Source organism: Propithecus coquereli, unplaced genomic scaffold, assembly GCF_000956105.1.
Source record: "Propithecus coquereli isolate 6110/MARCELLA unplaced genomic scaffold, Pcoq_1.0 Scaffold223, whole genome shotgun sequence".
NCBI classification, from domain to species: domain Eukaryota; kingdom Metazoa; phylum Chordata; class Mammalia; order Primates; family Indriidae; genus Propithecus; species Propithecus coquereli.
Window position 1 is genome coordinate 3,418,787 of NW_012147523.1, and position 24,628 is coordinate 3,443,414.

General features: G+C 55.5%; 1 protein-coding gene across 1 annotated transcript; it reads right to left on the reverse strand.

Moving 5' to 3' along the window:
• Positions 1-4,078: 4,078 nt before the first annotated feature.
• Positions 4,079-24,628, reverse strand: SCNN1B (sodium channel, non voltage gated 1 beta subunit). Its single transcript, XM_012644951.1, has 12 exons — positions 24,318-24,628; positions 21,389-21,644; positions 19,596-19,786; positions 11,798-11,901; positions 10,569-10,732; positions 10,168-10,275; positions 7,742-7,859; positions 6,688-6,763; positions 6,545-6,602; positions 5,897-5,958; positions 4,738-4,813; positions 4,079-4,521 (listed from the first exon to the last, which is right to left on the reverse strand). Exons 1-12 carry the CDS (start codon positions 24,626-24,628, stop codon positions 4,141-4,143), a joined length of 1,905 nt encoding a protein of 634 aa, XP_012500405.1. The 3' UTR covers positions 4,079-4,140.

Here is a 24,628-nt window from a genome sequence, read left to right on the forward strand (position 1 = left end):
TTGTCTGTAAGTAATGGAATAACGTGATATGAGTGACTTAAACAAATAGGAATTAATTTTTCTCTATAACAAGATGTGCAAGGGTGGAGCCTGCAGGCACCAACTTAGTGGCTGGACAGAGTCAGAACCAGGACCAGAACCAGGACTGCGATCTTGGCCTTTTTCCCACATGTGGACACCTTGTCATCAGAGGTGACACCCGCAGCTGCAGGTATCGTATCCGAGTGCAGGGGAGGAGAGGGGAGGGATGGCAGAGCAGCCATTCTGTCCCTTCTGTCAGAGGAGCAGTGGCCAACCTGCTCCTGGGCCTCACTGGCCATTTCCTGGTCACGAGGCATCCCCCAGCTGCAAGGGAGGTGGGAAGCTGGGCACAGGATTGGCTTCCGCTGCCACCGTTTCTCAGCCTCAGCACTAGTGACATTTTGGGCGGATCAGCTCTTTGTCGAGCACTGCGGGTGTTTAGCTTAGCAGTACCCCTGGCCTCCACCCACTAGGCGCTGGGAGTATTTTCCTAGTTGTGACAACCACAGATGTCTCTGGAAATTTCCTGAGGGGTAAATTCACCTGCAGTTGAGAAACAATGGCTTAGACCAATTAGGATTTATTGTCTGGGCTGGGCTTACTGCTGCCATGAACAAAACTGGGTTTCTGTTAGCAAGGAAGAGAGGAATGACAACAGTGTCTGTCATGGGCCGTCCCTGGAAACGAGCCCTTCCTGGGGCTCAGGCTGGCCTGAGCTCTGCCTCTCTCTGGGCTCCTCGCCAGCGTGGAGAGGTTTAGGGGTCACTTATCTACCACGTGGCAGGGCTGGGGTTCAGAGCGAGCCTGGTGACTGTGGCATATGCACCCCTGACCCACTGCTGGGCAGCTTTCCTCGTGTGGGGCTCAGGAGGCATGTGGGGGACACCTAGTCCCAGTGAGGGGGGTCAGCCTGCTCATGCCAGCCCCCTAGAGTGGCCCTGCCATGCCCGTGACTTCTCTTGAACCAGCCCCACCGGGCTGCCAGGGCTGCTGTCCCCCGGGTCTGTCTCCACAGGGGTTCCCACACATTCCGTCCTCACAACCTTGGAATCAGTTTGGCCGGCCCCAACAGAGCATCAGCCTCAAACCTGCACCAAGAAAAATATTTTGGTTTCTTATGTGGTGGATCACAGACTGTTCCTGGCAGGGTTTGAGCCTGGCTCTTGCCTTGAAGAAGTAGAGCCAGAAACCTGGAAGGTGACACTGCGCTGCTTTAAAGTGGAAACTCTTTGTGGTGAGCTTTGTGCCCATGTTCGTGAGAGCCGCTGGGCTTTGGAGTGGGACAGACTTGGGCTTGATTCACAGCTTTGCCACCTCCCAGTGTGTGACCTTGGGAAAGTCACTTCACCTGTCTGAGACTCATTTCCTAATCTGAAAACTGAGGTCATAGTGGTACCTAACTCCTAGGGTTATTTGAAGAGCCGTTGAGATACAGAGACAGTGACGGCTCGGACACAATGTTAATTCCACAGTCCTCCAGCAACGGCAACCTACCTTCCCTTTAGGGGTAGAGGTGGGAGTTACAGAATGACATTTTCTGGGCAAGTTGGGCCCTGCCCTCCTAACTTTTCAGCCCTAAAAGGCTCTGCAGGGGCACCAGGGTAGGAACAGGACAGCATTTCCCTCCTCTAGATCCAGACGGGAGAGGATGCCCAGCTGACCAGGGCCTGCTTTTAGCCATAGGCCATGATTCCACCGCCTGGCCCTCACCGCCCCGCAAGAGCAGGGATGCCAGGCTGACGCCCGCTATCAGCCCGGTCCTGGTCTCACGTGAACAGAACCTCTCACCCGCCCTCCCTAGGTTCCCCCGGGGCTAGCCGGGCAGCGTCCCCTCCATCCCCAGCCACAGTGACCACGATCCAAATGAGCCTCGTTGCTGGGCCTTTTGCTGGGATACCAGGAAGGAAGAGCTTTGTTCCCCCTGGGGTGCTACGTGGAGGGGATGGAGCTGGCACTGTGGGAGGAAATTGATGCGGGGGAAGAACAGCACGTGGAGAGAACCTGCTGGGGAGGGACGGCAACACGGGGACACCAGATCTAGGTGAGCCCTGTGTGGAGCCACGTCTGAGATCCCTGCACGTGTGCCACAAAAGCCAACGAAGTCCCTTTGTAGCTGAAGCCTGTTCAGATCGACATGTGACTTAAGAGCAGGCGAAGGAGCTAGCTAGATAATAATGCCCCGCAGCGTCAGATGAGACAATAAATACGAATGCTCCCAGCTCCTGTAAGGCTGCGGTCCCCAACCTCTGGGCCATGGACTGGTACCGGTCCATGGAAAAATGGTCTTCATGAAACTTAGGAACCAGGGGGTCGCACAGCAGGAGTGAGTGGTGGGGAAGTGAGCAAAACCTCATCTGTATTTACGGCCGCTCCCCATCACTGGCACCACCGCCTGAGCTCCGCCTCGCCCCCCTACCCCCATCTGTGGAAAAATTGTCTTCCATGAAACTGGTCCCTGGTGCCAAAAAGGCTAGGGACCGCTGCTGGAAGAGACTGGTATGGTTATGACCATTGGTACCAAGAGGGTGAGGCTGGGGTCTCAGCTTTGTCACTTACTAGAATAGCGACTTTGGGCACCTTACTTCACCTTCCTATGCCTCAGTTTACTTACCTGTACAATGGGATGATGCTGTTTCTCAGAGGTTATGAGAATGAAATGAAATAAGACTTATAAAGTATTTGGCCTGGTGCCTAGCACATGGTAAGTGCTTAATACAATGTAGCCATTGTTTAGTAACAACAGCAAATGGTAACAGTGAGTGTAGGACAACCACCACTGCTAATAGTAAAAGCCACAATCATAGTAGTAAGGATGGTCACCACCAAGAATTGGGACTCCAGCCTGCAGATGAGCTGATCCCTGAGCTGGGAAACCTGGCTTCTTCCAGGTCGTTTCTACTCGGCCCCTAGCAATCCACCTTTGACCAGAGTGGCACCGACTCTGTGGCACCTCCTTCCTCCCCGGGTGCCACCGTGGGCACTTGGTGGGAGGCCAGCTTATTTATCTTCTAGGCCAAGAGACCTGGGTGGTCTAGGCCAGCAGGGCTGTGCCCCTGGAGACCCAGCTCTGAGCCAGCGCCCCTCATCACAGGGGCCTGGTAGGCGGCAGCAGGGCGCCGCGGTGGTCAGCTGTCCGCACCTGCCAGACCCTGCTCTTCTTTGGTAACAGCTTCCTGATCTCTCTCTGGGGAACTTAAGGTTGTCATAGTTAGCAATTAAAAATACAGGATGCTCACAGAAAAACAACAAATGGTTTATTAGTATAACATATCCCAAAACTGCATGGATATATTAATACTTATACTAAAAAATTAATTTTGCTGTCTATTTGAAATTCAAACTTAACTGAGCAGCCTGAATTTTATCTGGTAACCCCAGGAGCCATGCGCCCCCAACCCCGAACCCTTGGACCATGTGATTCTTCTGGAGGCTAAACTGGCTTCAGGTCTCTCTCTCTCTCTGTCCTTGCAACCCAAAGAAGTGGCTGGGTGGCACTGAAAAAGACATTAGGCCACTGCTTCAGGGACAACCTAAAAGGAACTTACAGAACTACACGAGAGAGCTACCCCTTGACCGGCTGACGAGACCGTCCCTCAGCGGCCTTTGCCGAGTGTGGGTGTCCTTCCACCCCAGCCGCCCAGCTGGACAAAGGACAAAGCTCAACTCAGTGTTTTCTACTTTTATTTTCTAGAACAGAGTATGTGCCACCCGGCAGGGTCCCCACGGGTGATGCTCTTCCTCCTCCCACCACCCTCACCCTCCCAAGCCTGTTCCCAGAGGTCAGCCAAGGCCAGGAAGGAAGAGGCCACACGGCATACCCACCTTTCCTCTCTGGGGCAGACAGCAGCTGGTGTTCTGGGGGTCCCTGGGGATACCCAGGACAGGTGGGGATGTGGGCAGGGCCCAGGGAGAACACAGTTCCCACATCCCGTACAGCGCCGTGGCCCTGCAGAGCCCTGGGCCTGGGACTGGCCACTTGCTGCCTGCCTCCGTGTTGAGGGACACAAGCTCCGGGCTTGGACACCTACTGTCTGGCCCTTTGGAGAGGGCACCATAAAACGAGGCCTTGGCCAATGGCATCTGCTTCTCAGCTTCGAGAAGGGGTGGGCAGGGGCAGGGTTAGATGGCGTCACCTTCACTGTCAGACTCGATGACATCCAGGGGCTGCAGACGCAGGGAGTCATAGTTGGGGGGCGGGGTGCCCGGGATGGGCAGCGCCTGCTCGTCAGGGTAGGCCCCGGCGCTGGGGCTGTGGCTGGCCGCGTCGGGCTGGAAGCCGAAGTTGGTGTGGGCCTCCACCAGCTCGGCCACAGTGGGCGGTGGGCCGGCATAGCGAGCTGGGGCTGGGCGCTGCCGCGGGCTCTTGACAAAGGCCACCAGCTTGATGATGGTGATCCACACGAAGTCGATGACGATCTCCACAAACTCGATGAGGCAGAGCACTGAGCCCCCCATCCAGAAGCCAAACTGGCCGCCCAGGTTTGAGAGCAGCCAGACGATCTGTGGGCAGCAGGGAGTAAGGGCCTGGCTGGGGGTGGGGTCGGGCCACAGTTCCGGCCTCAGGCCCAGCTTCACGAAAGGGGAGAAGGGTGGCCATCACAGCCCAGTTTAGGGGCCTTCCTAATGACCCCCATTGGGCTCAGAGTCCTCCCCACCCTCAGAGTGCAGGGGGTGGAGCAGGGCAGGACTGGGGTGTCTGGAGCCCCCCAGACTCACATTATTGGCTGCCGATTCCTCAATGGTGCGATAGTTGAATTCTTGGAAGTAGATGTTGAGCTTGACGACTCCCTTCCTGCAGGAAGCAGCAGAAGGGCTGGGACTGTGGAACCTCCTCCCCGATGCACACACACACATGCACACGCATACACGCACATGCACATGCATACATGAAAGCGCACGCACACACATGCTTACACATGAACAAAGGAAAGGCAGCCACAGGGCCGCCCCAGCCCTCCTCTGGCCCGAGCATCTCACAGGGCCTCTCTGCCCAGCACCTGTCTGTAGCCCACTTTCTCAACCGCGTCCCTGCCAGTTTCCTAAAGGGTACTCTGACCTGAGACATCCAAAGATCTGCCCTGAGCTCCCTCTCCTCACCCCTAGGTGGCCCAGCCCACGAGCAGCTGGCAGCACTGTCAGGGCACCTGGGGCAGAGAAGGGGGCCGAGTGGGCTTCCACTCACACCTGACAGTCCTCAGAAAAGCCATGCTGTCTCCTAGCTCCAGGCTTTTGCCCAAGCTTGCCTTCTGCCTGGGCATCTGTGACCCTTCTTATTTGAACAGTTCCTTCTCCTCCTTGGAGAGTCCAACTGTCAGCTCCCAGCACGCCCTCCCTGTCTCAGGCAGCCTGAGGCTCCTCCCCTGCTGTGCTCCTGAGTGGGGGCTTGTGCCCTCCTGACCACCAGCATGTTTGCATGGATCTGTCTTCTACGCTCCAATAGCTTCCTGATAGGTCTTTCTCGTGCTCAGTGCATTTGTGTTGAAAGGATGGAGGGTGGGTGGGTGAGTGGAGGATGGGGGGGCGTGGGTGGAGGGGGTGGGTATGTGGAAGATGAAGGGTGCGTGGGTGGAAAGTGGGGTGGGTGGAGGGTGGGTGGGAGGATGGAAGGATGGATGATGGAGGGATGGATGGACAGCTGGGTGGATGGCCGGGTGGCACAGGGAAGACCAGGCTCCTCCCTTCAGGGTGGTGGACCTGGCGTGCCCGAGGCTGCCTTTTCTGTCCCTCACTCCCGGCGCTCCCTCCTCTACGCTCGCTCCTGGTCTGACCGCTGTCGGAAGGGTTCAGAGCATCTGCCCTGTGCCCAAACCCCTGTGCTGAGGCTCTGGTTTCCCCCTTTCTTGCCTTCCCAGCCCAGCCCGGGCTCCAGGCTCACCTGCTCAAGGTGATATTGGTGCTTTGGTCCCGCTCCTGCGACAAGACGTGGAAAATCCAATCCTGGAACCCAAGAAGGCAGCTGAAAAAAATGGCGCCTGCAGCGTTCCCTCCCAGCACTGCCCCTGCTCCCTGTGGGCAGGGAGACGGCAGCCCCGTGCCCTCCTGACACCCATGGGTGGGACGGGAGCAGGAGGAAAGTCACGTCACGATGGCAGCTGCGGCTGCTGCTCGGGGGAGAAGGGATGCAGCCCACAGACTCCCTCCAGGCCCAGCGTCCTGCCCAGCTCTGCCCGCTGGTGGCCTCTGCCTCCAGGTTTCAGCTCAAGTGTCACCTTTTAGAGAGGCCTCCCCTGAGCACTGTGTCTACAGTGGTCTCCCCGCTCACCTTCTCCATCATCCTGTCTTACTTCTGTGTGTGTGTAACATCTCTCTCCAGCTGGAATGTCAGCTCCGTGAGGACAAGGGCTACGTCTGTCTCTCACTGTCCCTAGCACAGCGCCCGGGGATTATTGGTGGAGGGAAGGATGGAGGGAAGGAGGGAAGGAGGGGGGAACTCCTCTGAAGTTCCAAGCAGCTGCATCCTATGCCCAGACTTGTCCCTTGACCGAAGATGTGGGACCAGGAGCTTAGCCACCCACCATCTCACCTCGGAGGCCTCAGAAGGCCAGTCGGCCATGGAGATGGTCATCTTGTACTGGGTGTCACTGAAAGAGAAAGGCAGCCCTGTGGCTGTCCCCGCCAGAACCGCCCCCTCCGTGCCCTGCCCGCCGTCCTCCCAGCCGCACTCACTTGCAGGACTCCTTGCACAGGCCGATGCAGGTCTCTCTCTGGGCCAGGCTCATCTGCAGCTCTGAGTAGCAATGGGCTGAGCAGGAGAGAGGGAGGTGGCCAAGAGACCATGAGGGGCTTTCTAGGGCCCCTCTCCCGCCGAGCCTCTCTGGCCCTGGGCCACCTGGGGCCCCTGGTTAGGTGGAGGAGGGTGTCATGGAGAAGCAGCGCTCCCCAGCCAGCCCCCATCTCCAGCCATTTCACCCCTGCCTGGCCTGGGGGACGCTTGCCCCAAACATCCTGGACCAGCTCACGGCTTTCCCTGTGCCTGCCATCCCCATCCCTGCCCAGGTGACCGGGTTATGGGGTCATGTACGAAGGGATGGGTGGGTGGAAGGAATAAAGTTTTCCCTTTTTGCTGTCTGTTGTGTTGGTTTTAAGAGGTGAGTCTACTGCACACAATATTCATCAGTGTTTGGACCCCAGACCACCCGCAGGGGCTCTTCCTCCTGTCACTCCAGGTTTCAAGCCCTTGGAGGCCACCATCAAGACAGTGGCCTCCTCCTCTTCCCCTCCCATCCAGCACCCCGCAGAGAGACACTGGTGAGCCCACACAGACACGGACACGCACTGAGAATGGACACACGGCCTGTGCGTGCGTGCACACACACACATAGGCGTGCACAAAAGCCAGAGTGCATACTTGCAGACTCTGGAGCAATTTGTGCCTGTGTATAAACCTGCACAGAGACGTGCGCCACAGTCACAGAGGGCACCTGTGCATTGAGACACGAGCGCAGAAACGACCTTTCGCACATGCATTTGGAAACAGCCATGTGGCCAGGCTCACGTGGCACACAGACACAGGCCCGTGAGGACAAATGTGCTCCCGCACCTATGTGTTTCAAGCCCACGCTTCATGGAATCGAGTACAGGGGAGTCCAGGTTCCTGCAGCAAGCAGTCCTGGGCAGGGGGTTGGAGGAGGGATCGTGGACTATGGAGAAGCTGCCGGGGCACATCCCTGTGCCCACCGAGGGCTCCGAGCTCTGCCCCCTCCTTGGTGGCCCCGCTCACCCCAGTCCGGGAAGTCCCAGTTGTTGCAGTACTTCTCCCCTGGGGGCAGGGGGTAGAGGTAGTGGCCGCAGCTGCAGTTACGGATCATGTGGTCTTGGAAGCAGGAGTGAAGACAGGCCTGGGGGGTGGTGCGGGGAGAGAACAGAGGCTCAGCTGATGAAGTCCCCACGCCAGCGCCAGGCGAAGGTGCCCAGGGAGCTGATGCTCAGGCCATGGGGCTGGGGGAGCCAGGAGTGGTGCTCCTTGGGCTGAGAAGCTGTCCTGAGATGTCGGGGGCCCCTGTAGTCAGGGCGTGGCTGTCCTTCCCCATTGGGCCTCATGGCAGGTCGCTGGATCCCACAGAGGGACTCCGGCCAGACCCCAGCAGCCCAGGTCTTGGCCCCCACGGCTCACCACGGGAGGGTGGCTCGCCCCAGACAATACAGCCAATGCTTAGGCAGACTCGTTAGGAGGTCAGCTCCTCCCAAGCTCTTGGCGTAAATGTGCCCAGAGACAGCCTGAGGAAGACAGGCGCGCTGGCTCTGTGTCCTTCCTCCTGGAGGGACACGCCCAGGGAAAGCCAGGAGAAGGATGACCTTTGACCATCCTGACCAACACTGATGTCAGAGGAAGTGAGCAGCCTGCTGCTCTGCAGAATGTCCCCTGGCGGGGCAGGGAGAAGGGACTCCAGCAGCTCTGGGGGCTGGATGTGATGAACCCCATTCAGCTGGCCCCACCATACTGGGCGCTCAGGCCACTCTGACCTGGTGTCCTCCACTCAGACACCAATTATGTGTCCTAGGGCAGGTCATCAGCCTGTGAGCCTGGCTTTGCTCATGGGTGAAACAGTGTTCGTCACACCTGCCTCCTAAGGGCGGGAGGACTCCGCGTAGCGTCAGGCGCCCAGTAGGTGCTGGACGGAGGGAAGCGGCTGTCGTCAGGCTTCTCCGCCCGTCCAGATCTGAAGTCCCGATCACCATGGACTGCTCGCTCCTCGCTCTGGCTCTTGCAGACTCCTCTCTGCCTCTCCCCACTCTGCCCCTCTCTTCCATGCCAGAGCTTCTATTCTCCCAGATGAGTCCGGGCCCCCCAGGGCAGGAGATGGGGGCAGGCTGGCAGGTTACATGGCACAGCAGGGGGGAGCCAGAGCTGGGGCTGGGGGAGGCTCTGACCTTGGGCAAGTGCCTTACACTCGTCCAGACCACGCTGTCTCATCTGGAAAGTGGGAGTCCTCCCCGGGCCCAGGCCTGTCCCTGTGGCTGGGGGTGGGCGTGGGGGTGCGCAGAGCCCCCGACCAGGGCGTGGGTCTCTGCTGAAGCTCCCAGCCTGAGTGGCCACTGCTCTGGAAGAAGCAAGAGCTGTGGTTCCGCTGGGAAGAGGTCCCTGGGGCTGGGGCCTCTTTCTCCACGTTTCCCATCTATCTCCCTGTGCTGCCCTGTCTGTCTGTCTGTCTGTCTATCCCTCCAGAGGCCCAGAAGATTCCCAGACTTCTCTGTGACAGACAGAAGCCCCTCTGGACAGCAGGTGGCCACACCAGCCCATGAGTGGGTGGGCAGGCGGGCACCAGGAGCGTCAATTCCTGTGACTAAAGCAAAAGGGAAAACCACGCCATGCTCAGGGCTCCCAGACATGGAGGCAGGTACCAGGCTGCCCCCTTATTATGCCTCAGTTTCCAGATCTGCCAGGGCAGACTGGGCTGGGAAGGGAAGTGTCAGCGAGTGGTCACTTCTGTCATCTTTACAAGGCTCTGGGGGGCCAGGTCTAGGGGCAGGTCTGGGCTGACCCTGGAGATCAGGACAAGAGGGAAGCCCCCAGCTGCAGCAAGGGGGATTGCAGACAGATATAAAGACGGACTTCTCAGGTAAACTGACGAGGCATTTGGACTGGGGTCTGTTATCCCAATTTCCTTATTCCTAAAGTGGGAATGATAACAGTAGCCACATCTGAGGGCTGCTGTGAGGATTAAATGACTTAATCTGTGTAAGTACTTACAACAGCGTCTGCCTAGCACGTGATGGCCTGCCATTGTTAGTATATCAAATGTTGCTGTTATTAGCATATTATTGCCCCGTGGGGGCTGTCGAAGGGATCCAGTGATGGCGGAGCGAATGCACGCTCTGAGCACAGCATCTCACACGATGAGAGCTCCATAGTGTGAGCTTCTGTTTTTTGTTGTCCTCTTGCAAGACCCCAGCGTGAGATCCCTATAATCTCGGGCATCCCCAAGGTCATATCTGCCCAAGTGGGGATGAGAGGTGGCCAGCACCGGGCCCCGGTGAGGACCCAGGAACTGCACGGGTCCCACAGCCCCAAGGGTGCCCTGTGGCCACCTACAAAACTTCAGCAGAGCCAGCATTGCTGGGGCGGCTCCCCCAGGGACCTGAGGCCTCGGGCCCTGCAGTTGTGGATGGGGCCCCAGGGTCACGAGGCCCGCACCGTCTTCCCACCTGGATGGAGTAGGTCGTGTTGTAGTTGCTGTAGAAGTTCTGGATGGGGACGTCGGAGCCGTTCATGGTGCACGGGCTGTAGGGCTCGCCCTTGCGCTGCAGCTTGTCCTGTGTCCAGAGGGCTTGCTCAAGGGGGGCCCCGGTCCCTCTCTCCCGTCAAGCATGCAGGGACTGGGGGTGCTGAGGGGATGGAGAACCGCAGGCCCCGGAAGGAGCCAGAGGGCTTATCACACCCGGAGCTGTGCCCTGGGGGCTTCCAGCCAGAAGGCCAGGCGGCAGGGGACAAGAGGAGGGCCGGGGCTGGGGCCAGATCCCCTCCTCTCAGGCCAAGAGAGGTTGGCCCCGGACAGCAGGGCTTCCACCCTCCACCCCCTGGGGCTGCCCCTGGGCTCCAGCCATACCACCAGCACCCCGATGGATGTCTCCGTCCCCGACATGGCGTAGATGCCCTCCTCCCTGATGAAGGGGTATGACCTCTGCTCGTGAAGCAGCAGCCGGACCCCAGCCGTGGACACGAGGAAGGGCACGTAGTCTTCCTGGCCTATGTCCAGGATCAGCTTCAGGCCTGTGCAGAAGGTGGGGTGAGGGGCCTCCTGAACTCGCACCCGAGGCTGAGCAGGGACCCACCACCCACTTGTCTAAGCTCCCTCCAGCCCCGGGCACGTCCAGGGCCTGCCAAGGAAGCTGGCTCCACTTTGCGAAAACACAATCTCCCAGTCCTGCTTGCCTTCTCCAAAGCCCCGTCGTCGCTGACCCAGGCTTCTCTCGCCCCGCCACAAGCTCTTGTCTGCTCGGCAGGTAGATCTGGGAGGCACAGCACAGCCTGGCCCACCCACGCCACCCCACCTCACACGGGGACCCTATTCTCCCCATTCAGCCCCACTCAGCGTCCGTGCCTCTTCCTGCGGCTGTGCCTCTGCAGATGCTGTTCCCTCGCTCCAGAGTGCTGTTCCCTCACTCTGGAATGCTGTCTCCTCTCTCACCCTTCCCCTAGAAACTCCTGCTCTTCCTTCAGATCTCAGCCAAGGGTCACTTCCTCCAGAAGCCTTCCCTGACTGCCCAGACTGAGTCTCAGGGTCTTTGTTGCACACTCTCCTAGCTCTAGAACTTTCCTTCCAAGTACTTGCCTCCCTTGTGTGATTCTTCTTCACAGCGAAGCAGTTTGCCCACATTATGTCATAACGACTCACGAGGCATAGCCACACACTAGACCAAATGCTGTGCTGTACTCTGCTACTGTGTGCTATCTCTGAATGGGGAAACTGAGGCTTTGAGAAGGTAAGTCTTGAGCTCAGGATCACCCAGGGAGTGAGTGGTGGAGCTGGGATTTGATCCGGGCACGGGAGAGTGAGTGCTTGACCACAAAGCTGTGCTGCTTCCAAATCTTCACTTTTGCCTTCCACAGAATGGGCCAGCAGTGCCTACCCCAGGGAATGTGAGCACTGGAGGAGGGAACCGAAGCACCTGGTCCGGTCCCCCTGCACCCGGGAGAGCCCCTATACTGGCCACCCTCTTTGTGCCAGCCTCAGTCCTCCCAAGTCCCACCCCCAACAGCTGATGGTCGTTTAGACCCCCATGGAGCTTGGTTTAAAGCCTCACAGCTCTGGCCCCAGGAGCAACCAAGACTCACCAAATTCAGTTCCGGGGTTGGCAGAAGGGAGCGCCTTCTCTGTCATGCCCCAGTTGAAGATGTAACAGTTGCCGTAATGAGGGTAGAAGATGGACGTGAAGTTCCTAAAAGAAACAGCATGAGCGGAAGGGCAGGGCCCGCCTCAGCTGGTGCCTCCCCGACTGTCTGCCGCCTGCCCTTCACCGAGTGCTCGCAGGGGCTTGGGAGAGAGAGGGGAGCAGCAGGTCATTCTGTCCACCCCCCCTGCAGGAGCCAGCGAGGAGATTCCCAGACCCCCTCGGGAAAGAGGGAGGAAGGGAGTCTCTCTGGGGCTGGGGCTCAGGCTCTCTGATTTAGCCATGCGTCATAAGAAAGAACTTTCTCAGATGTTTTCACATATACAGCCCAAAGAAGACGTATCTGTGTCCTCACCCCAGGAACCTGTAATTGTGACCTTCTTTGGAAAAAGGGTCTTTGCAGACGTAACCAAGGATGTTGAGATGAGATCATCTTGGATTACCCAGGAGGGCCCTAAATCCAATGACAAGCGTCCTTAGAAGAGACAGCGGAGGAGAAGACGCAGGTACAGAGCAGCCAGTGTGGAGCCGGAGGCAGAGTTATGCAGACACCAGCCAAGGAGCGCCGGGGCCACCAATGGCTGCAAGTAGCAAGGAGGGATTCCCCCTAGAGCCTTCTGAGGGAGCCCCGTCCTGCCGGCGCCCGGATTTTGGACTTCTGGCCTCTTTTGAGAGAGAATAAATTTCTGTTGTTTTAAGCCACTCTGTTTTGGATAATTTGTTACAGCAGCCACAGGACACTCATACAAGCTGTGAGAGTAAAAGGCGGCGCCAGACAGCATTTGCTCAAAGGAGCTGATGGGGTCAGAGGGGTGGATGAGGCCAGCTGGGGACCTCAGCCAGAGAGAGGAAATGAGATGCAGGGTGAGACTCCAGGAGGGGGAACGCAGAGGCCAGGAGAAAGAGAAAGAACTTGGAGAGGAGAGGGGCAAAGAGCCCGGTATAAGTTGCTATCTTGTGTCGTGGAAATGTTTCCCTAGGAAATAATTCAACAACAAATACTCTCTGAAGTAGTAAGAGTATAAGGTAGTTTCAGAAAATTTAGTTAAAAAAAATTTGGGGGGGTGTCATGGAACATTTCAAACATCAAAAAGTAGAGAGAATGAAGCCCCCACCGGCTTCAATGAACATCACCCCAAGGCCAGTCATCTCTGCCCCCCTCCCAATAGTAATTAACAATTCTTAAATTAGTAATTATTATCTTTTATTTGTAAACATTTCCATATGTACGTCTAAAAGTAAGAATTCTTTTTGTTTTGTTTTGTTTTTGAGACAGGGTCTCAAGCTGTCACCCAGGTTACAGTGCAGTGGTGTGATCATAGCTCACAGCAACCTCAAAGTCCTGGGCTCAAGCCATCCTCCCCATTCAGCCTCCCCAGTAGCTGGGACTATAGGCACGAGCCATCAAGCCTGGCTAATTATTTTCTTTTTCTTTTTGTAGAGACGGGGTCTTACTATGTTGCCCAGGCTGGTCTGGAACCCCTGGCCTCAAGTGATCCTTTCCCCTCAGCCTCCCAAAGTGTTGGGCATGAGCCATTGTGTCTGGCTGTAAGAACTCTTAAAAATAATCCTATAGCCATGTTTAAAATAGTTAACAAAATTCCTTGCTAGAGTATTGTGGAATATTCAGTTCAAATTTCCAATTGTCTCATAAATATCAATTTTGTTTTTTACAATTTATTTCTTTAAATCGAGATCCAAATAATTTTAACATGTAATCAGTTAGTAAGCCTTTTAAGTTTCTTTGAATCTATGGCTCCCTCCAATTTTTTTTTAATGCAATATAGCTATTAAAAGAGCTCTGGTTTGATCCAGCTAATAACTGAAAAGGAATGTTACAATTAGAACATCATTATTTTGCAATTGTTGAATTCAGGGCTTTGGGCAATGAAAGTCATTGGTGCCCAATGGTTTATCCCCTAATGGAAGACCCCAGGCCACCAAGGAAGTGACCTTGCCCTTAAAATCAGACCTGAATGGGATTGAGACTGTCTCTAACTCCTGTTAGGAAATACTGGAGACAGAGGAACATGTTAAAAGACACCACGGAGGCCGGGTGCGGTGGCCCGTTCCTGTAATCCCAGCACTTTGGGAGGCCAAGGCAGGAGGACGGCTTGAGGCAAGGAGTTCAAGACCAGCCTGAGCAACATAGCAAGACCCCATCTCTAAAAAACAAAAAAGACACCACAGAAAATCAGTCGGCAAAATCAGACTGGGTAACTCAACAGGATGCATAACCCCGTTTCTTGAGTGAGTAAACTGAGGGAGAGAGAAGGGGGCGGAGCAACCTATAGATTAAAAATCTTAAAAGACTTGGGTTAAAATCACAATGGGTGGACTTTAACTGAATCCTGATTCAAACAAACAAAAAACTATGGCATTTATGAGCATGAACATGACTGGATCGTTGAAGCTATTAAGGAATTATTGTTAATTTTTTTTCAGTGGGATAATGATATTGGCTCCAATTGAAAGGCTCCAATTGCTCACGGAATAAAATGCAAACTCCCTACTCCGGCGACACTCCAGGTGTTTCCAAACTCAAGGCCATGACACCTGCTGCCCCTTGTGCCTGGAATATTCTCTAACCAGCTCTTTAAATAGCTGGTTTCTCCTCACCCTTCAGGTTTTATCTGTTCTGAGACCTCCCTGAGCCCCTATGCAAAGCGATAGACTTTAACTATTAGTTAATAGCGCTTTAACCATTACTGGTAGTGATAGACTCCCCTAGCCAGCTATTCCATGTCATTTCCACCGGTTTATTCCCTGTATCGCATGCATCAGAATCTGGAATCGTCCTCTGGGTTGGATGGCTTTCTTATCAGCTGCTTAGAACGTAAGCCCAGCGAGGGCACGTGACCTTGTCTGTCTGGAAGAAGAGCTCAGAGGTCAAGAGCCCAGGCTGCAGAGCCAGCCTGCCTGATTTGAGTTCCCGCTCTGTCACTCACTAGCTGGTGAGCTTGGGGATGTCACTTCACCTGTGCATGCCTCACTGTCTCCATCCGTAACGCCGGGACAATAACAGCCGCCACCCTGCAGGTGAGGGTTAGGTGCCTGGCGTACCGTAACGCTCAAACAGTGCGGGCTGCTACTGTTCACAGCTCTGTCCCCAGAGTCTGTCACACAGTACACAGACTCTCAGTAAATATTTGTTGAATAAATCATAGTATGTGATAAGGGCATCGGCAGAGATAAGCGTGGAGCGGTGACACCTATTTCCCCGCGGTGGGTGGGGAGCGGGTCCGGGAAGGTTTCTTGGAGGAGGCGAGGCCAGAGCTGTGGCTCTGAGGAGGAGGAGGAGGGAGCTGGGCCTGGAAGGCAGGGAGGAGAAAAGGCGCACCAGGCAGGGGACACAGCACGGGCAAAGGGCTGGAGCGGCGGAGAAGCAGCCCTGAGCGGGCACTGTGGCGTCGACACACGCCAGGATCAGGGCTGCGGCCGCCGGGAAAGAGCAGAGCAGGGCAAACCAGCTGAAGCCGGGAGGCCCTGCTCTCGAGGAGAGACCTCGCCCCAGGGTGCGGGGACACAGTGTTCCCAAGAAACTGTCCAGACAGATGCAGCCCAGGAGGCTGCTCAGGGTGTGGCCCCATCCCCTCCTGCCAGGGCCGCACTCTGGTGTCTGGGACGTGCCAACTATTTGCTTGTTGATAATGCTCTTTACCCAGAGAGGCTGCTCCCAGCACCGGGCGCTCTGGCCCCAGAGCTGGTGTTTCCTATGAAGCCTCTCCGGGGGCAGGGCCCAGACCTGCAGACAGAGACCTGCAGGGTCCAGGCAAGACTCGAAGTAGAGCATCTGGGCAGGAAGCGACATACCAACAACAGAGCTGTGCAGTAGGGGTCGGGGAAGGCTTCCCAGGGCAGAGGCTAGCTGGCCAATCCCTGAAGCAATCATAATGGTGATGATGATGCTTATATATGCCCAGATCTTGGTTTCTAAATACCATTCTCTAATAAAAAATAAAAAAACAAGGCTCTTTGTAGAAAGGCTGATTCTAGTGCTGCAGCTTCTTATAGTGCCAGAAAGTAAGGAAATAGTCAATTAAAAAAAAAAAAAAAACAGATGAGGACATGTCACAGAGACACAGGAGCTAACTGAAGAGCTCCCAGTGGCCAAAGCTGGAAGAATTGGAGCAAGAGAATAAATACCGTGGTGTTGGTTTATAACCCAGATACATAGGAGCCCTTGCTGTATAAGGAAATGGTTGCATAAATGAATCAATGGAGGAGAGATAAATATCCCTCGTGGAAAAATTGCAAATCATATCTATTCCTCCATCCAGGAGGGTGATATTAGGCCCCTTCCCCTGCCCACCCCTCTTCCTCTTCCTCCCCTGAGCGTAGACTGGACTTAGTGACTCACTTCTGAAGTACGGAGCGTGGAAGGGGAAGGTGGCTGCTGTTTTGCAGCGGAGAAGCCTGGCACAGTGTACGTGGAGCAGGTGAGGAAGGTCAGCATCACGGACGGTGTCACATGGCCATGACGCACCCCCAATACAGTGTGAGGAGGGCCCCTGCCGTGTGCTCAATGCTTCGCCCGAACCCACAGCCCCAGTGGAGAAATACAGATAGACCCACATGGAGGACTTTCTATAAAGCACCTGGCCGGTGCTCCCAAACTGTAAAGTTCATCCAAAGCAAGGAAATCCAAGACGTTGTCACGGGGACTAAGGAGACATGATAGCTAAATGCAGCGTGGCCTCCTGGAGGGGACCCTGGACCAGGAAAAGGTCACTGGGAAAAGCAGGCAAAATGTGAATGAGATGTTTAGTTTACTTCATAGTCCCGTGGCAGTGCCGGTTTCTTAGCTGTGACAAATGACCACCCTGATGCAGGACGTTAACCACAGAAGAGACTGGGCGAGGAGTCTAAGGGAACTCTGCGTACTCTCTTTGCCGCTTTTCTGTAAACCTAAAATTATTCCACAATAAAAAGTCTATTTTTAAAAACGCTCCTATAATGCTCACCATGTGCCCGGCACGGTACTGAGTTCTTTACATGTGTTAACTAATTTAATCCCCCTGATGGTACTATGGGATCATTTTGCTGTGCCCATTTTCTGGATGAGGAAACTGAGGCACGGGAGACTTTGTAATGTGCCCAACCACACGCAGAGCTGTCATTCGCCGCCAGGCAGCTTGGAGTTGGGGTCCCAGCGTGGCTCAGACTGTCTTAACACTGCAGCAGCCGCTGCTTGGGCATTTACTACGTTATGAGGGACGGAGGATGGAGACAGAGGGGAAGCGGCGCCAGTGTTTGGAGCCCAGCACCAGGGAGGGCAGAGAGAGGCACGTGCTGGCAGCTGTGTCCTGGGCTGACTCAGGAAGGCAGGTGACCCGAGGCTGCGGGAGTGAGGGACAGCTCAGAGACAGGTGGACTGAGATTTCTGTGCCAAGGTGCCTGGGTGGTGTCTTTCACTCAGATATGCTGAGGGCGGGAGAGGGAGGCTCGGGAGAGGTGGGCGGGGGGTGGGAAGATCACCTCCGGTGAGGTGACAGAGTGATGTGGGGTGGGCCTGGCCCAGACTGCTGGCTCTGCCACTCACCAGCTGTGTGACCTCAGAGATGTTACTTAACCTCTCTGGGCCTCGGTTTCATCATCTATAAAATGGCGGGGAGGGGAAATAAAGTACCTTTCTCGTGGGCTTGTTGCCAGGATTAACGTAATTTTATACACATAGGGTACTTAGAATACTGCCCTGCACACAAGAAGCGCCCAATAAATACTGGTATAATTTTCGAATTTGAATTCCTTGTCAACTGTGGGTTTCATAATGCTCATAATGATTATTTATTGAGCCAGTACTATTGTCGGCCCTGTATGGCTCATTTAATATTCAAAATAACCCTGCAGGGTAGTGCTGTTATTTCCCCTATTTACAGAGGAGGCGGACTGAGGCCCAGCAAGGTTAAGAAACTTGTTCAAGGTCATACAGCTTGTAAGCCAGAGGCAGGATGACAGCCCTGGTGGTCTAACCCCAGACCCCACCCTTGACTAAACTCACTGCCCAGCCCCAGCCCCAGCACAGAAGTCATGTGGCTGATCCTGGGGGCTTTGCCTGCCCTTTTCCCAAGAACAGCTCCCCGGCTTCCCTTTGGGGGACCCTCAGCCCATCTGACCCAAATGGGGCTTCCTTTGGAGGGCCAGAGGCAAGCTGGGGCAGCTGGCTCAGTGCGGGGGCTGTGCTTGTGCCCTTGAACGCTGGCATCCCGCTCAGTGGGGAGGGCCCTGACAGCAGACCCCGCGATCCCAGCTCGCTCCCGCTCCAGGGCGTGTTCTGACGCAGCAGCGGGGCCGTATATTTGAGGTTACGGTGCCACATCTCCCTCTGGCAGCTCAGCGGGTGAAGGTGGATTTGCTTGTGGTCATCACGCTGGTCCGTTTTGGCAGGTATGGTGAGGCGGGTGTGCCCTGAGCAAAGGCCCCTGGCCAAGACAGTGGGGTTCAAGTACAGCCTGCAGCCAGCTAGCTCAGGAGAGGCCCAAAGGCAGGGCGTGGCCCGCCAGCGGGGTGCCATCTGGCCGTTCTGCCACCTGTGGGACCGCCTCTTTCTCATTGGCACAACGGGCCATATGTGCTGCTCTGCCCTGCTTGGGGGTGGGGGTCTTGAATTATTTGACATTACGTGCAAAATTCTTGTCTGTGTGTGCCTGTGCGTTTTGGGGGACAGAGGGTCTGTGGCTTTCAGCAGATTCTCCGTAGAGGTTCTCGAAGGTTCCCGAGTCGAGAGAGCTGGGCTGAAGCCACAGTCCCTGGGAGGATGAGCCCGGAAGCCTGTTGCATGCCCAGGTAGCAAGACTCAGCAAAAAGCCCCTTTCTCTAGAGGCCTGAAGTGTGAGAACTCGAAGCCCCAGGCCGGGAGGACACCAGCAAATCTCAGAAACAGGACTGGTTGAAGCCTGGGGCCGGGCCAAGGCGGGTGTGGCGCCCCACGCACCTGGCGGTGTGGCCGCGAGGCTGGGGAGGGGCCCTGGGGCTTCAGAACTTCTCGCGCCTGAGCCGTGTCCCTGTCCCACGTGCTCCCATCGGCTGAGCCAGCAGAGCCCACAGCCCTCCGGAGGTGCCACCATAGACGGGGACTAAGCTTGGCACTTAGGCCCAGGGTTTGTTCTGTTAGGAGCTGGGTTGACGTTACCCTCATTCTGCCAGTCTCTCGACGTCAGGGCTACAAGGGAAAAAATATGTGCAGCAATCCCTGCCATGGCCTTGCTCCACGAGCTGCATGAGCCTGCTCATTCTCTGCTCACAGGGACTCCGCCAGGAAGTACGGTCGTTCCTTGTTTCAGACACGAGAAAACTGAGACGCCAGGGTGCCTGCCCAGGTGTCCCCGGCCCCGGCTGCTGGCTGTGAGGCTGACAGCCTGGGAAGTCAGCAGACCCCACACCTTCCTCCTGGGGGGCCCCAGCTGTGACCCATGGCGGGGCGTGTACTAAGGCGGCCCCCTCCTTCAAGGGGACGACTCCATGGCGCCTCCTGCGACGGGGCAGAGGCTGAGTCATCCTTGCTGAGTCGTTCCCTCCTTCCCTATCCCACTCTCCTTGTAGACTTTTCCTAAAGTGATGCCTTCAACGCACCATGAGTCTTTCAGAGCATCCTTGTCTCTAACCCTAAACCTGACCTAACACACAAGGGCACGGAAAACTGTGGTGTAGACAGACAGCGAGTGGCCGAGCAGGATTAGGACCCTACCTACAGCACCCGCCACCTCTCGGAGCAGGGCCATGGCCGGGTGGGCGACTCTCACCGGTAGCTGCAGGGCTCTGCCCCGAACAGGCAGGACAGGATCAGCTGCTCTGCGGGGTAGCCCATCTGCACCAGCTCCTGGGGTGGCACCTGTGCAAAGATGTTGGTGGCCTGCAGGACGTACCACTCCGTCACGGCCTGGGTGGCGCTGGTGAAGTTCTGGAAGGTGCACTTGGTCCTGTTGAGGCTGCACTGTGGAGGCCAAGAGGGGTTCCCATGGGTGGGGGGAGCTGGCAGAGCCCCCGCCACTGCCCGAGGGCCCCAGCAGGGTGAGGGCAGCACAGCGATGTGCCAGCCGCCCCTGCCGCTGCACCTGGGTGGTGGGGAGTGTGTCCACACCCACGCTCACGCATGCTCAGGGACCGCCACCTCACACACGGCTGCATGTTGGTCACAAGGACCCCATGTGTCCACCAGCCTCGCCCCCACATGTACTCTTATGTGTGAGCAAAACCACACGCACAGTCATGTGGCATGTACGGACAGACACCCACTCTCTGACCGCCACAGGGTGACAGCTGCACACACATGTCCATTCTAGTCCCCCGACCCTGTATACCTGGATTCACACAAGTGACCTCCACACTTACACTCGCGTGGCCACACACACATGCACACGGCTGACCCCGAGAACGGTGCAGCCAGCAGGGATGGGGTGGTAGCCGGGTGACCACACCAGAAAGTCCTAGAGCTGGTGCTAGACCACGCCAGAGCTGGCGCCTCATGCCACGGGCTGGTCGGTATAGAGAAGTGGGGGTGGGGTAGGGGCTGCAGCAGTCATGACCCCGTGAATGAGCAGGGGAGGGCAGTGGCCCCAGCCTGGGTCCCCATCCAAGGCCGATCGTGAGAATCACCAGGGAGCCTGTTGACCGTACAGATTCCTGGGCCTGGGCCCAGAACTGCCCACTCAGATTCTCCAGCAGTAGGGCCTGGGGATCTGCATTGTGGCTGAGCTCCCAAGGGGGTCCTGAGACACAGACCGGGGACCTTCCTCCCACGTGTAGGCTCAAGAACTGACGGTGTCCCAGCCTCCCAGGGCAGGGCAGCTACTTCTTGGCATCCGACTGTACTGCACAGCTGTGGATTTTCACTGCCCAACGTCTATGCCTTTGTCTTTTGATGACAAGACTTGGTTCCTACTTCAGGGAGCCACACTTTCCCCTCATTCAGCCCATGTGGTCAGACAGAGGCTGACATCGCCTCCAGCTCCAGGCATGTGACCCAGGACCGGCCAATCACCAGAGCCCATCCTCTAGCTCACAGTGATCAGTTCAGGGGTGAGCATGTGACCTGGTGAGTCAGTCCCAGGACTTTCACTGGCGCTGTTGGGCAAGAGGAGCTCTTTTTCTGGGGAGATTGCTGAGCTAGGGGGATATAAGCCTGGCACTGACAGGGCCCTCCCTGTGGAAAGAGCCTGACAGAGAGTGAAGTCAACCTAGAGAAAAGTTGAACCAATATGGAGAGAGAGTCCTGATGACAGTATTTGAACACCTGGATCCAGCCATACCTGAATGCAATCTGCCCCTGAACTTCTTGGTTAAGTGAGCCAATGAACTCCTCCCACGTCTTGCTTAAGCTAGTTTGAGCTGGGTCACTTGCATCCAAAAGAATCTTGACTAACATACCAGCTATTTCCCTTTTTTAAAAAGCTCTGCAAACAAACAAAACAGGCACTGGCTTCCAGCCTATCCTTCCCCCAGCAAGACTCAAGTTGTTAATATTAAAGAAAAGAAAACTCCCATCAGCCTCACTGGGGAGGGCTCATGGCTTGACATGTACGCAGGGACCACTTACTAGTCTCATGGCCATTTTGCACTCTGGGGCATGGCAGATCCTTGCTGAGTCATTGTGGTTATCTGCAAAAAGGTCGAGGACCACTGGGTGGTGGGGGTTCCGCTCATCGATGAGGACGAGGGGCGTGTGGTTCCAGATGGTGAAGTTCAGGGCCCTGGTGGCATTGGTATGGCTGGACTCAGGAGCCAGGATCCTCTCCAGGACTGCTTCCATCAGCTCATCCAGGTCCTTCAGCAAATGCTTGACTTCGGAATACCTGGGTAGGGAGAGTGCCAGGCAGGTGGGCAAGGGACAGCTATCAGGCAGAGCGACTGGTATCTGGGGTCCTCTCACTCCAGCATGGCTGCCACCATGTGTAAGAAGAATGGAATCTAAGCACCCACCCGTGCATCCATGTGTCCTCCCACCATCTATTCACGCATTCACAAGTATTTGATGAGCACCTACTATGTGCCAGGCACTGGGCAAGGCACAGATGATATAGTAGCAAACAAGACAGACCCGGTCTCTTTCCTGATGAAATTCACATTCTATAGAGGGAGAATCATAATAGCTTATGGCCATTGATCATTTACCATGTGCCAGGTGCTTGGTGCTTCCTACATCTTATTTTATTTACTCGTTGCCACAATTCTATCGTGACCCCCACATATAGATCAGGAAACTGAGGCTCTGGGAATTGCTGTGATTTTCAAGCTCACCCCACCGATAAGGGGCAGAGCTGAGATTAGAACCTGGGTTTGGTGGGCTTCAGGGGGCATTCCATTTGTGCACAGGGTTCTGATAGTTCTCTCCCACGAGGGAGCAATTTTGGGAATAGGAGGCAATTTCAGGAGCTAGACGAGGCTGATTCCAGTATCTTCTTTCAGCCCCTGGGGGCTGTCATGTTGGAAATGGTGACCAGTCAGAGATGGGCCCACCAGGGCGTGCCGCCCCCCCGCCCCCAGGCTCTGCACTCCAGCCACTTGAAATCAATTTACCCCAGCCCCTGCCTCAGAGCATGGTCACCAGGGCCATGTGTACCGGCTCTGGCTGGAGGACTTCCTGCAAGAGGGGGCATTAAACCCTGGACAGGGGCCAAGGTCCTGGTACAAAGGTGTACGGCAGCCAGAGCTAACATTAGCTATAGACGTTGACACCATCTGTCCCCTGACCAATAAACAAGCCACCCGTGTGCACACAGGAAGAGGAGGATCCACAGGGTGGCATTGTGCAGGTGGTGGTGTTAGTACAGCCTGGGTGTCCACAGCTGCTGTCGAGCCTGGTGGCTCACTGTGTGCGCTCGGGATTCTGGCATGCCACTTGTTGATAATGTCACGGGCAACTCAACCTCTCTGAGGCTCTGTTCTCTCATCTACAAGACAGGGAAATAAAAATATGCACCTGAGAGTCGCTGGGAGGATTCCATGAGGTGATGCTTTCAAAGCACGTGGAACAGTGCCTGGCCAGAGCGTGCTGTCCCTATTATTATTAAGGGTTCTCTTGAGAAGCTCCAAGGACCCATCCAAGCAGGAAGAGCCCTATTACCAGAAAGAAGGAACTTTCTGATAACTGGAAATGTAATCATGAGCTGTGAATTCCCTTCCGGGACTTCCTTTTGGACAAGAATGTTCTCTGTGACTTAGCCACCCTGGCTCTTCTGTCAATTCCTTGAATGCACCAAGCTCTGTCTCATCCCAGGGCCTTTGCACATGCTGCGTCTCCCACTCGGGGCACTCTCTTCATTCTACCTGGCTAACTTCTACTCATCCCTTGGGGCATTTTTCCCTGACTGACCCCCTGTTTTTTCTCAACCCTGACTGGGTTGGGTCTCCTCTTATGTCTCCTCCTTTGATGCCTTGCCGGTAAATGGGGGAGGGGCAACAGGGCAGAATGGCTAAAAGTTGGCAGCTCTAAAGCTGGATCAGACCTGGGTTCAAATCCTGCTGTGTCCACTATGTGTCTCTAGGCAAGTTCACTTACCTCCCTGAACCCCCATTCCCTCGCCTATAAATTGGTGCTGCCACAGTAGTGCCCACCCTTAGGGTGGCTGTGTGGATTAGAATGCCATCAATTACTCAAAGAACACTGAACACAATGACTGGCATATCATAAGCATGTGATGTATAGTTTTTATATTTTTTATCATCACAATTATAATTAATTCAATATTTGTGGGAAAAACTTTAATGCCCTGTTTCCTCCAGTAGGCTGTGAAGAGGGCAGGAACTCTGTTTTGTTCGCTGTCTGGTGCCTAGAATGGTGCCTGGCACATAGTACCTGCTCAGTAAACATGTTTGGTATATATAGACAGGCACTGGTGTGCCTGAGGATAGGACTACCCTAGGTTCTCTTGCTTTTTTTCTTTCTTTCTTTTTTTAAGAAATAGGGTCTCACTGTGTTGCCCAGGCTGGAGTACAGGGGCTCAATTATAGCTCACTGCAGCCTCAAATTTCTGGGCTCAAGCAATCCTCCTGCTTCAGCCTCCCAAGTAGCTGAGACTATAGGTGTGTGCCACCACATTCGGCTAATTTTTAAATTTTTTTATTTGTAGAGACAAGTGTCTTGCTATGTTGCCCAGGCTGGCCTTGAACCCCGGGGCTTAAACAATCCTCCTGCCTCAGCCTCCCAAAGTGCTAAGATTACAGGTGTGAGCCACTGTGCCTGGCTCCGAGGTTCTCTTTAAGCCTAGGAAGCTTATGAATCGTGAATCTTACAGGCTGCAAAAGGATGAAGGCAACAGGGAAAGAAAGAGGAGGAGAAAGAGGGAAGGAAGGAAGGAAGAAAAGAAAGAAAAAAGAAGGAAAGAAAAAATAGAGAAAGAAGGGAAAAAAGAGGAGAAAGAAAGAGGCGAGAAAGAAAAAGAAAAGGGAAGGAAGGAGAGGAAAATTGGAAGGAAGGAAAAGAGAGAAAAAGCAAAAGCAGCCTGTACGCTCCAGGGACTACCCACTTGAAGGGGCTGGCGTTGCAGATGGTGACCGCGGGGAAGTCCATGGCCTTGAAGCCTACGGAGAGGGACACGCTGACCTCCCAGCTCAGGTAGGTGTTGATGAAGATGCTCCACTGCCAGCAGACGAGGGCGGCAAAGAGCAGCGTGATCAGGAACCACATGGCCTTCTTCTTGGGCCCCTCGCAGATGATGCGCTTGGGGCCGTGGGTGTTGGTGTTGTCGCAGTACCACACCAGCAGCTCCTTGTAGGTGTAGCCAGGGCCCTTCTGCAGCCGGTGCAGGCACTTCAGCAGGTACTTCTTCACGTGCAT

Bases quoted from the DNA above. Each gene is read 5' to 3' on its own strand.
- SCNN1B (XM_012644951.1), bottom strand. From the start codon at position 24,628: ATGCACGTGAAGAAGTACCTGCTGAAGTGCCTGCACCGGCTGCAGAAG. The intron at 21,645-24,317 runs GTGGGTAGTCCC...CTCCCTACCCAG, and splicing joins TGCAACGCCAGCCCCTTCAA to GTATTCCGAAGTCAAGCATT. The intron at 10,276-10,568 runs GTATGGCTGGAG...CTCTGGACACAG, and splicing joins CATCCATCGGGGTGCTGGTG to GACAAGCTGCAGCGCAAGGG.